Raw genomic sequence first — 12,843 nt, forward strand, 5'->3', positions numbered from 1 at the left:
ATTGTGTCTCTCAACACTGAAGTCTATGGGAGTAACGAAGAAACCCAGGCAAGCCACAACTTCAGTTGGTCTCTTTCTAAGTGTAGTCACCAGGGGCACCCACCTAACAGGCATTTATGCGGTGGCCCACACGTGAGGCTTGAGGTTAGGAGGATGGAAGTGGTGGCGGTGGTGAGGATGGAGGTGGTAGTACCCACAGTGGCGATCCCATACAGTGCTATCCAGGCCGTGCACACAGTAAAGGGAGTGGAGAATCCTTTCTTCCGCTTTGGGCATACCTTGGTTTACGGTCTCCTGCCTGGTGGTGACTGAGATGCCCTTGGTGCTGTTGCACGTGGTTTTTAAGGCAAGTAGACTAGAACAGTTTTCACAATGATGAAGCAAGCTTGTAGAAACCAGTAACCAGGCCTTAACTGAAACCTTTGACAGTTTATACATACACATACTGTTAGCAGTCGGTACACTTCTGGCAGAACAACGAGGGTGAACTCCTCATGCCACTTCTAGATGCACTCTCTAAGTATTGCTATCAGGGGCGTAGCTATAGGGGGTGCAGAAGTAGCAGTCGCTACCGGGCTCAAGGGCTTGAGGGGGCCTGAAGACCCTTGTGCCGCATAAGAAGACACCAGTATTATATAAAGTGCATGCTGGCCAAGTCACACCTCTGGCTGGAGGGAAGGGGTTAGGTCAAGAAATTGGCATGGGGGGTGCAGCTTCAAATTTTTTTTCAGGCAGCAGGAAGGCTATGTGCTTACCTCCCTCCCGGCCACGAAGCAGGGAAGGGAGGCCCAAGCTGAACTCTTGCACCAGGGCCGATGAGCCTTTAGCTACGTCCCCGATTGCTATGCTTTGATTTAGCCTAGCCTGGTGATATTCTCCAAAATGTAGTGCTCACTGTGGGATATAGTCCTTTAACCAAATTTTTTATCTGTCTCTATGACAAGTCAGTCCAAAGCCAGTATACATGTGTTACCTTTTACTGTCAGTCATGCATCACCGACCAATACGACTGCTAAACCTTCAATATTTCTCAGTGCGGATGGTGAGCAGGAGACATTCAGGCCCCAACTACTTGGCTGTGTCTCTACTCAGGACTCAGGTTCCTGCAGAGATGCTTACTGCTCAGGGTCTAAGCTCAGACTCTCTCAAGGAAAAGGCCATGCCTGAAGAAGGGCCTGCCTCTGCTTGGAGATTAAAAAACAGTGGGTGTTAACCCTCAAGGTGCTGGCCAGAAGTTAATGTGACAGTGAAAAAATGCAGCTCTAAACTTTGTTCACACATTGGAATACATAACGTATATCAGTCTGGGTTATGGGGGTCTGCAGGGCAAATCTCATCTTTAGCAGTGGCCTGCGTGTCACTGCATTTACGCCATATTTCATGTGAAATCAGAACACATTTCATACCTTTTCTATAATAAAACTAGTGTAAGCTTTGATATTTGAGGAAATACAATGCAGTCATGGCTTTTTCATAAAAAAAAAAAAAAAACATTCTTGAATTGCACAAATGACAGTACATCGGACTGAATATTTTCAGGTGTAAAAAAAAAAAGCATAAGTATGAAAATTTGAGGTTGAAGCCCCTTCAAGAAACGAGAACCCACTCCGTGCCTTATCAAGTAGTTGTTTTGTCACTTATCATTTTAGCACCACAGATTTGTCACGGAAATGAAGGATTTCACAGGAACCTAATACATGCCAGGAAACAGTCTACTTTTAACTTGTTTACCTTCTAAATCTAGAAAGTGATAATTTATGTCAGAATTGAAGAAAATTTATTTGAGCTCCATTCAACTTTTTTACTTAAAGAACATTATTTCTTAGAACTCTTATTTGAGCAATTCATTGAAAACATTGAAAACACACTCTGACTCTGGCAGCACTGATTAGACAGTGTCGGACGGTGCAGGAACACGCCCCCAAGAGGTAGCACCCAGCTGTCAATTTATCATTACATTTCTTGGAATAATAATAAAGGAATGCATAAATTTGAGTTTTCAGAAAAGATTCTCCAAATGAGTTATTTTATGGGGGAATCAAGTATTTACAAAAGCTCACACGTCAGGAGGACAGGTCCTCTTTAATCCTTATTTTCTTCAATATTACTTTTTTATATTATAAAATGATAAAACTAAAACCTAGCTAAAGGTTATTACAATAATTTACGCCAACATACAGTATTCTACAGCTGAGAGATGTGAACGTAGGAGTAGGCTTCCTAGTATGATGCACCCAACAGCCTGTTGCCCCCATTCAAGCTCACTCTACTGTACCATGAAAATTCCTTCTCCATGTGTCATGTAAGTGGAATTCCAGTTAATGCCGATTCATTCATCAAAATATACCATCTAAGGCTTATAAAATGTTATCCTAGTCTAGACAGTCAGGGACGTAAAAGTTCTGGGGACAACCGTCAGGCTTTATTTGTACCTAGATTTTAAGTTGTTTTTTTTTGCATACCTAAAAAAAAAAAATTCAAAAACTGAAAATTAAATTTAAAGTCAATTAAGGGCAGAAAAGAATTAACTTGGAAAACATTTATGTGAGGGATGTTTTTCTGTCTTGCTTCCATCAGTAGGCTACTATATTTTAGCACCCAGATTACAGATTTAACAGACCCTTCCCAATACGATTGAATTTGCATCACCAATAGGTTTTATGTGTAGTGTCCTCAACACCTGGAGGGAGCCCTAGGTCTTCCAGCTGTAATGTTTTCTATTTTATTGCCATCTGAAACTGACTTTAGGGAAAGAAAACACTATGGGGGTCATTTATTAAGACCAGCGTTTTAGATGCTCGTCTTAATAAGCCCTATATCTGGCGGTGGATCCGCTAAAGTTATGAATAGGGGAAAGGCCTCTACATAATTTCGGAGCATCCAGTACCAGTGTAAATTTAAGCCAGCTATCGAGCTGTCTTACATTTAGATCAATTTCTCCCCCTAAAACAGGAGTAGAAAATAATTAATGAGAGAGACCAGCCAGACCATTCCCGCCCACGTCACACCCACTTTTTAGACTTGGCATGAGCAGGGAAAAGTAACAGATTGTGCGGCAATCTGCGCCTAAAATATGCCTAAAATAATTTTGGAATGTGTTTATTTTTTCTCATAGAGACGAATGGTGAACTGCCAGAGAAGCTCCATATAATATTTATCGATAAAGCACGTGTAAAAAACATACAGAGACTATGATCTCTCTCTTTCTCTGATGCTTGAATAAAGGACTCAATATTTCTCTTAAAATCAATCTTTTAAAAAATATTCCAATAAACTAATGTCACACTCAGTACATAGGTATCGTAATTCAGTACACTATAGCTAACTTCTTTAATGTCTCTGATAAGTATACATGAGAATTTTCATAAACATAACCAAGCATATTATAATAAAACTTGCAAATAACACAAAAAGTACATATACAGGATCACACAGATATAGTACAGATACCAAAGCCAGACATATTTCTTAAAAAATATATAAAAAAGTTAATGAAAATAATTTTGACTAGGGTTCACCCAAACCCCACCCAATGAACAGTGACATTTATTCTTTGATATATTGTCACACAAAATGGACTGTAGACTGTGATTGAAACTGAAATCTTTTCAAATCATCTGAATGTAAATGCGTTTTGAAATTAGAAAAATTTAGATTTTCTAAATCCCTTTTGCAAAAGCAGTCATTGAATGAACTAGTCGCTATCAGCATTTGTTTTATGCACTAGCTGGTCTGCAGTACTTTATACACTTGTATGCTTTATCCTGTACATATTTATGACTGTAATCAACTACAATCCTGATTTTATTTGATTTGTTTTTTCAATATGATAAATTGAGGCCACGAAGAACGCCCCTTCTCCGAAACATTCCCTGTGCTAAAATACAGGAAAGAAGCAGAGAAATCAGAACCCTGGAAGACTGATGACCGACCAGAAGAAAAGTTGCTACAAACTTGGAGCGGCTCCGTATACTTGATATCTATTTCCTAATCATTTAGCTGTCTGCCATCATCTTGTTTTGATAGGATCCTTCAAGACAAGAAATAGCAGCACACATGTGAATTGTTTGTACTCAAACCATCTTTCAAGATGGCTCTTGATTTGAGAGTATTTGCCTCGAATGTTATCAAAACTTACACTTCCCTGTACAATCGCTCCCCATGAAAGTCTCGTACCAGCTGTCACCATTGAAATACAAGCCCTTATTAGTCTGAAAAACTCTGCCAGCGAAACTAACTAGAGACTTTCCAATAACTATAAACACTCAGGCGGGTGTAAAGGAGAAGGGGAAAGTGACAGAACTGTACGGCCGACAGAAAACCGCTGTTAACAATACCGTGGCTGTGTCGAAACGAGAACCACTCTTTCTAAGAAGAAGCTTTTTTGGTGGTGGGGGGAGGGGGACTTAGAAAGATGTAAAAACATTAAAATGTAAGAGGTTAAGGAAATGTCAGCAGGATCCCTCCAGAGTTTTTAATATGCATACCATTAGATGTTTGTATAGGACACTTACCAACAGACGTGTCTGAAATTAATGTCACGGTGCTGATGTTTATTTTGTTAATTTTAGGCGGCCATTGGAGAATAGGGTTATATTTATATTCATTTATCATATCACCCAGAGGTGTAGTATCGGGCCTCCTAGGGCCTTATGCTAAATTTGATCCCCCAACCAGCACACATAATAACTATGCATATATACTCTTTGTCACAATGAAAAGTACTTCAAATTGTCCATATAGTAGCAAGTCTGATGTCAGACTAGAGCATTGGCCAACACTTAGTAAATTTTAATTATTTTTCTTCCAGAGATTTGGAAATTTTTCTTGTTGTGGCGGACGATTTTAGCAGCAGTTACGTGCAGGCATATCGGTTGTCACCTTTGAATTAGCTTTTTAGAAAATGATGGTAAGCTGTCATTTTAGCTCCCAATTTTTTAGAGGCAAATTCAGGCAATACTGGGCCAAAAATGGGTACAGGTAGAGGACCATAAACACCACCCACAAATGAGGTGTTCCACACGATTTGGAGGCAATCTCAGGGGACCTATTTGACTCAGATTTACCAATCACAAGGTATGACTTTTCTCAGTATGTCCAACCAATACCAATATGACTTTTTAAGCAGCTAGTTGAAGTCTACGATGACCTCAGTTTGGTTCAGTAGAACCACATTGGTTGTTGTGGACATAACAGCCATGTAATATGGTCCCAGGACTCAATGCAGGAGTCATATACATATATTTACTGTTAGGGATCCAAGTTGGCAAAGCAAAACCTTTTAATGGGTACTGACAGACTCTAAATGATCCAAAATTCTGGAGTATCTCTATTGTCATTATTAATTATCATCTTTTTTTTTCTTTTGACATGTTTTAGGTTTTGAGTCCACAGTCTATTCAGAATCAATATTTGACTATTAACAAAGTTCAGAATTTTCCCTCTTACAGACAAGCCCAGGCAGTGACAAAGCTGCTAAGTATGTTGGCCAGTCTATCAATTCTACAAATGGAAAAAAAAAGCAAAAAAAAAGGAATGTAAATCAAGTGAACTAATTTGTTTCTGTCCAATGTGCAAACCAAATGGCAAGAAGAGAAAATTGAGAGGACCTTAAATTAAATGCAAGGCAAGTTCCAGCATGCCTTAAACCCCAATGATTTTCTACTCACAAGCAGACCCACCATGTCAACCCAACTTCCCTGATCAGTCATAACATCCTGCTGAGCCCTTGTAGTGGACCAGATGAATGCAAAACGTGCAACTATATTGTTATTTCTTACACGGTTACCTTCACTTCACTGGAATGAGCAAATATACAGAGAATAAAGAGCACAATTGTTCCTGAGAGATGAAGTCATTTTATGTATAGTCCAATGTTACAAGTAACTAAGGACTGACTACATTTCTTGTGAATCATCCCATAAATTGATAACAGAACAAAGAGTGGATAAAAGACATAGAACGTTAACCTCTCTATTAACAGGGAAGGGGGGTTTATTGCATATTTGTCAGGACCACATTTCACACTCTTGTTGTTAGTCAATGAGGACACTTCAACCACTTTATCTCCTCAAGTGAAATTTCATGTGGTTTTATGCATAGACTATCCTGGTATTTCTCATTAAATTGGAACTATGCGGTGGAGGGTTGGAAGAGGATCATGGGTTGATCTCAATGCCATTGCATTAGGAAAATCAAATAGCTGGTCCTACCTTCTCACCTTTTTCAGGGATGGAATATGGGGAGTGCAAATATGGCAATTGTCCCGGGGTCTCCACTACTAGGGGCTGATGAGTCCACCAGCATCCCTTGTTCAAGGAGTATTCTAAGCACTGGATTTTAATTTCTTCTGCACTATGCAACAAATGTGAAAAGCTGGAGACATGTTAAGCATCCATCACTCTTTAAAAAAGAGCATCTGCAAAGTGACCAAGTAGATGACCTTCTGGAGTGATAATTTGGTGCCAAACTTGGCCAGTGGTATTTCAGACTAGGAAAGTCCTAAAAGCCAAGAGCTCCCGCCATGGAGCTCCCAGAACCATAATTTGGCCATACTAAATACTTTAGCTGGTATCCAGCTAAAATGACATTTAGTAGGAGCATTGTGAGAAGATAATTTCAATCACCATTGATTACAACAATTATGGTGATGGTGGACACCTAAGCGCAACTGACAGCAGGTTACAATGCTATTCCCAAATTTCCATTTCAGCTGGATGCCAGGCAGAGCATAGAGCCCCTAAATAATGTTAGCACCATCTGGTTTAACTGTTTTGGGATGTAGCTGTCTTTAAAGGGCCACTTTTTCATGACATTGGTGTTTGAAACATACTCAATCCAAGAATACTCATGATGTGCATGACACATGATGACACATAAATCACTAATTTATAAACATGAGTCACCCGTAGTTCTCTTCAGCACAAGATTATGTTTTAGTGGGATCTGGAATGGACATCCTCATCATTTACAGCTTTAAATAAAATAGATTTCCCATCTGTGATTGGGATCTTGACTGGAAACTAATTCCCATCTAATTTCTACAAAAACATCCATGAGAAAGCTAAGGTAGATTCAGGTTCCTGAACTGGCTGACCTTGCCATTGACAGGAAGCTACATCTGGGTTAATTGAGACCTTCCAGTTGATGAGGTAACTTACACTGTTTCCACTGTCTGTAAAGCATGTCTGTTATTAATGTCTTCCTATTTACTCCACAAAAGTTAGGGTCATTACATTATTCCCATCTAAACACATAATCAGATGATGCCCTGGGAGTCTGGGACGTTATCAAAGGTGCAGGAACCGGCAGCATGAGAATTCAGTTTTAGGAAAATAAAGAACATAAAGATGATAATTAAATATTATACAAGTTATTGACATATACAATAAACTAATACCTGGTTAGAACACATAAGAAATCTAGGATCCGGTAAAAAAATAATATATTCTTCGTCTGAACATATGTCTATACTGGATAATGCTGTATTTTCATGATTGGTACAATGTGTTAATGCAATAGATTAATAATAGCAACATAGTATGTAAGGCTGAAAAAAGACATCTGTCCATCCAGTTCATCAGCCTGTTATCCTGCAAGTTAATAATAGTAATAATAATTATCTATATAACTATCATCCACTTATCTGTCTGACTGCCTCATATCTTTGTATAATGTTTATCTATCTGGTGTGTAAAAAAAGAACAATTATAACATACACATATAAAAGTGAGTAGATACAATGTTTACTGTCCTGCAGGGGAATATAGCTGAGGGAAGGGGGGCAACATGTGGCGAGGGGATATTAGGTGTATTTTAGGCGCAGATGGCAGCGATAAATGCGACTTTGCCCCGTTCACGTCAGGTCTAAAAATATGGGTGTGGCACGGGCGGGGAAGGGGATGGGCCAGCAGGCCCGTCTTATTAACGATTTTCTACGCCTGTAGAAAAAGGTCTAAATGTAGGACAGCTAGGAAGCTGTCCTACATTAAGAACTGGCGCTGGATGCATCAAAGTTATGGAGAGGCCGCCACCTCTTCATAACTTCGGCGGAACCATCACCAGCCTAGGGCTTTATTAAGACTGGTGTTTAAAACGCCGATCTTAATAAATGTGTCCCATAGTTTATAAGGCTGAAAAAAGGCATGTGACTAGATACAATGTTTACTGTCCTGCAGGGGAATATAGTTGAGAGAAGGGGAGCAACATGGGATGAGGGGAGAGGGGCCTGGCTAGAGGATTTAGATACAAGGCAGTTAAAAAAATATATATACTTTTTCTGGATGCATTGAGTGAACTGGTAAGCAGTGCTTAACAGAAATATTCTGGAACATTAAGAGAAGTTAATTAGTTTTAATAAGAAGTTATTAGTTTTCTTTAGAATTATGTCTTAATAGATTACTGGAATATTCTTAAAGTATTTTTTGTATATTGTGCAAGATGTGAAAATCTAAAAGTCCTAGGCAGACACCTAAAAAAAAACACATAAAAGATGCATCCACTTGAACACAAAATACGATAACAAAGGTGGTGACTTATACTTCCCAACATTTGAATTCCAAATAGCAGATCATTTCAAACCTACCCTGCTCAATGTGTGAACACCCATAAAACATCTTGGAAACATGTCTCTTTATGCAAATTTACATACAACTCACCCTGAAAATAACAGGATTAGAGATGAGCAAATTGATTAGTTAGAATCAAAATTCGACACATTTTTGAGAAAAAAAAAATCTGATTTGGTAGAATCAGAATTTATTCAGAGTTGTTGGAGTAGAAATTTTCAAGGGAGAGAGATATTGATTTTCCAGGCATTTAAAGCACTTTGGATTTGAGTACAATCAATTCATACTCGAATCGAATTTCATCGCAAAATCAGACAAATCAAACCGAAACTAATTTTAGCAAATTCGCTCATCTCTAGGGAGTGTTGGCTCATATGTACAAATTACCAAAGCTCTGTGGTTGAATTATAGGTGACAACAATATCATCAAGTTGGCAACATCAAGAAGAAATGTGACTTTGGATGGTTAAGTGGATGGCTCAACAAATAGGGAATGCCCCATGTTAAAAACTGCTTTTCAGTAGTCCCAGTAGGTAGCTATTAGTGAGAAACCTTTTATCGGCCTTTCTCTTGTGTCCTTTATGGTTAAGGTTGTATAAATTGGTGGTATGGCACAAGATGCTGATGGCTTTTTTTAGATCTTAAAACCTCTCTAACACTGTGTGTAACACTGAATTGAGGTAAGTAATTAGAGCCCAATGCAAAAGAACATTGACCTATTCTGAAGCGGAGTGTGGGCACCACTACCAACCTAGTGTCATGGCAGGGTCAAGTGCGGCTCATCAAATTCTTGCAGCCATCATCATTAAAAACAATAATGGAAAGCTGGCAAATTCTAAGAAACATTATGACTAGACTAGCCCTGGACATACCACTTGAATCACAAAGACAAAAAATTGACTAGTACATCATTCTATGAAACCTAAAAATACGGATAGTCAAGGGAAAGCTTTGCATCTCCTATTTGAGTTATATCAGTCAATAGATATAGAACGTTTTACTAAATTTATGAAATGACTCATTATTACCTTGACAGGTGAAACCTCTCTCTTCATAGCCAGGGTTGCAAAGACACTTCCCAATGGGTACGAGCCATTCTCCTTCAGTGCTGCAATACATTTTAGGTGGATCTTCTTCTTTGGAATGGTTGACACAAGAACCTCTCACCTCCACCAGAGAATGGGAGTCCATAGGTACAGTGTCTGGAAACATGGCTAAATTCTTCACAGTGAAAGGACACTTTTTGAAATATACCCGCACGGATACTAAGGCAACGCAGGCACCAACATCCTGAAATGCCAGATAAAATGCTTTCTTACTGATGGGCCCCACTTCCCGAACCTCAGTGTTCAGTTTCAGAATTCGATCTCCAAGGTCCATCTGAGTGAAGCTTTCGTCAGCTGCAATTGTGTCAATCTTTGTAAACTGATGCTCCCTAAACTTGACCCCATGATCCTCATCTGACTCCAGGTAATAAAGGTTAAATGTTTCTTTACATGTTCCCAGTACAAGTGGGATGCTGTTGCAGTCTCGTAATGTGAACTTTAGCTCAACGTAAATCTTTTGAGCTGCGTTGCGGGGAATCCAGTTTGTCCTAAGCCAGTTGTTTTGATTGTGGTCCATTACATTGCAAACCTGATAGGTTCTTATTGGAGTATAGTGTTCATCGACTCCACTAATTTCTTCCCACTGAAAGAAAAACAGTGCAAAAAATCAAGATCAGTAAATGGACATATAAAAAACTGATTGTAAACTGCTTATGAATACGTAGGAACGGAAAGCTATTGTTGTTTAAAGTTGGCCTGATAATGTCCAAGTGTTTCATTTCATATGCATAAGTATAAGTAATTTTGCATTATAATTGCTAATGCTATACTTATAAATTAGAGATGCTTGGAAAATACATTTTGTACAAAATTATTTAAGCCCGTCTGCCACACGTCAAGGCGATCTCTGTAAAACGGGTTCCTAACACTAAATTCTACCTGTTATGTGCCATGACGGCTACCATACAATTCAGGGAGTGTAGGTCCCACATGCATGCTGGGCCTGCTTTAATTTCTGTCATCTATGGTGCCAAAATGGCCTCCATTATATCCGGTCATGGCATATAAAAGGTAGTATTTAGTGTTAGGACCCGTCTTACAGAGATCGCCTTGACCTGCGGCAGACGGGTTCAAATAATTTTGTACAAAATGATTTTCCAAGCATCTCTAATTTATAAGTATAGCACTAGCAATTATCACGCATTTTTGTACTTTATTTGGTTTGCAGAGAGCTGTTGCATTGTATGTTTTGTTTTACAGTGTTGTTTTCAGCCATAGCAACATGCCCCTGCGCATTGGGATGTGCTGCCCCATTTTTCTTTGCATAAGTAATTTGGGTGTCAAAAAGTATTTAGTAGTGTAGCCATGTAGCACTGATGTTTTGGGGTTTAAAACCTGTACACATGATCACATTACGGAGCTGGAATAAGGCACATAAGTCTATGGGTCCCATTTAGAGCTCTAGACACCTCCAATTTCACACAGAATTCTCTTCTGTCAAATTTATGAGGAATCTGACTTAGCATATTACTATAGGAATTCTCATTGCTGTATGGGGATGCAATATGGCAGCGCAAGGGGTGCCTATAGCTTCACCAAACAGGATCCAAGGATTTGCCTAAAGCTTGGATCTGACCTGGGACAACATCTGCTTGGAGATTGTATGTATTCTTGATACCTGGCTGAAGAGCCGAATTCCTTTCTCCCCAAAGCAGTCAGGGTTTTCAAGGACTAGAAAGAGTATGCGGGAACAGTAAGCCAATCCGGTTTTAAATGCTGGCTAAGTGTATACTTTCAGGGCTGGTGGATACCATATCAAAGGGTTTGTCTTACTGTGACAACCCCTGTTTATATGCCTAAGGAAGACATAGATGGGGATCCCACCCGGGACCCTCTGTATATGCCAAAATGGACAGCTGCTCTGTACACTACTCATACTCTGGAGGAGCTAGCAGTTCAATGCATTACATCGGTGGACATTTATTTGAATAGCGTCCATAAAATGCTTTATTTTTTTCTCTATCCAGCTCTGAAAAGGAAGTCTATGGCTGCCTGTGCCTGCAAAGATAATGTATGGCTTCCTGTGCCTACCCCGAGCAATAACAGCTGATCTCGAGGGTTAGAGAAGCCATACTGGTAGCAATCAGTTGGTGTCTTTTTTTAGGAGGGTATCTTCATGAGAAGAAGAAATTATGTACATGCAGTACAGTGCCAACACTTTAGGCAGGTGTGAAAAAATGTTGCAAAGTAAGAATGCTTTCACAAACAGAAGTGTTAATAGTTCAAATTTTAAATTTATTTTGCAGCAATGTTGTTAACTATCTTCAGTGTAAATAAGAACGTGTCCTGGAAGTGATGATATAGCCCCCACAGAGCCCTGATCTCAACATCATCCAGTCTGTCTGTGATTACATGAAGAGACAGAAGGATATGACCAAGTCTACATCCACAGAAGATCTGTGGTTAGTTCTCCAATTTCCCTGCCTAGTCCCTTCAAAAACTGTGTGCAAGTGCTCCTAGAAGAACTGATGCTATTTCGAGGGCAAATGGTGGTCCCACCAAATATTGGTTTGATGTAGATTTTGGTTTTGTTTATTCACTTTGCATTAACACTTCCATTTTTGAACGCATTCTTACTTTGAACACTTTTACCAAACCTGGCTACGACTTTTGCACAGTACTGTATATATGTATACATTGCTTTTCTACATTTCAGCTTAAGCCTTTCTCAGTTACAAGGATTACAAAATAAATCTTGATATTTGAAAATAATTGCAAAAACAGTTTGAGAAGGGAGTTTTTTTTTTTTTTTTATTCTAACAAAAATTATGGCAAAAGATTTAAAACTCCAGTATTGATTCTGATCTTGTAATTTGATGTATATTCAGCTGTTTGAATGGAGCTACATGATGGTACTGTCTGGAAATAGATTATTGTAATTAACCAAAATTGTTAACAATGGCCACTTGTAACCAGATTAACGTAGGTGGGGCTCAACCTATTCTTCATTACAGGCAGTCAGGAAATGTTTTGGTGCAGAAAGAGTAACCATTGCATTTGTAGTTATCATAACTGCATGGAATATAGAGCTTTATTAAAACCCTGAACTCCTCTACTAAAAGAAGGAAACTTTCCCAGCTGTATCTTCCTGTGCAGAAATGCCTTCTCTGTTACATTAGGATACAAAGTCCCATTGAGACAAACCATTCGTTTTGGCTACCATGATTAAT

At 39.1% G+C, this 12,843-nt stretch overlaps 1 protein-coding gene across 2 annotated transcripts in view; it reads right to left on the reverse strand.

Moving 5' to 3' along the window:
* EPHA3 (EPH receptor A3) overlaps window positions 1-12,843 on the reverse strand; it is a 352,384-nt gene that overhangs the window by 232,524 nt on the left and 107,017 nt on the right. For both annotated transcript variants that reach the window (XM_044284515.1, XM_044284513.1), the window contains exon 3: window positions 9,596-10,256. In XM_044284515.1, the coding sequence (XP_044140450.1) occupies window positions 9,596-10,256 (661 nt within the window). The remainder of the gene's footprint in view (window positions 1-9,595; window positions 10,257-12,843) is intronic.

The sequence above is a fragment of the Bufo gargarizans genome, chromosome 3, assembly GCF_014858855.1.
Source record: "Bufo gargarizans isolate SCDJY-AF-19 chromosome 3, ASM1485885v1, whole genome shotgun sequence".
NCBI lineage: Eukaryota > Metazoa > Chordata > Amphibia > Anura > Bufonidae > Bufo > Bufo gargarizans.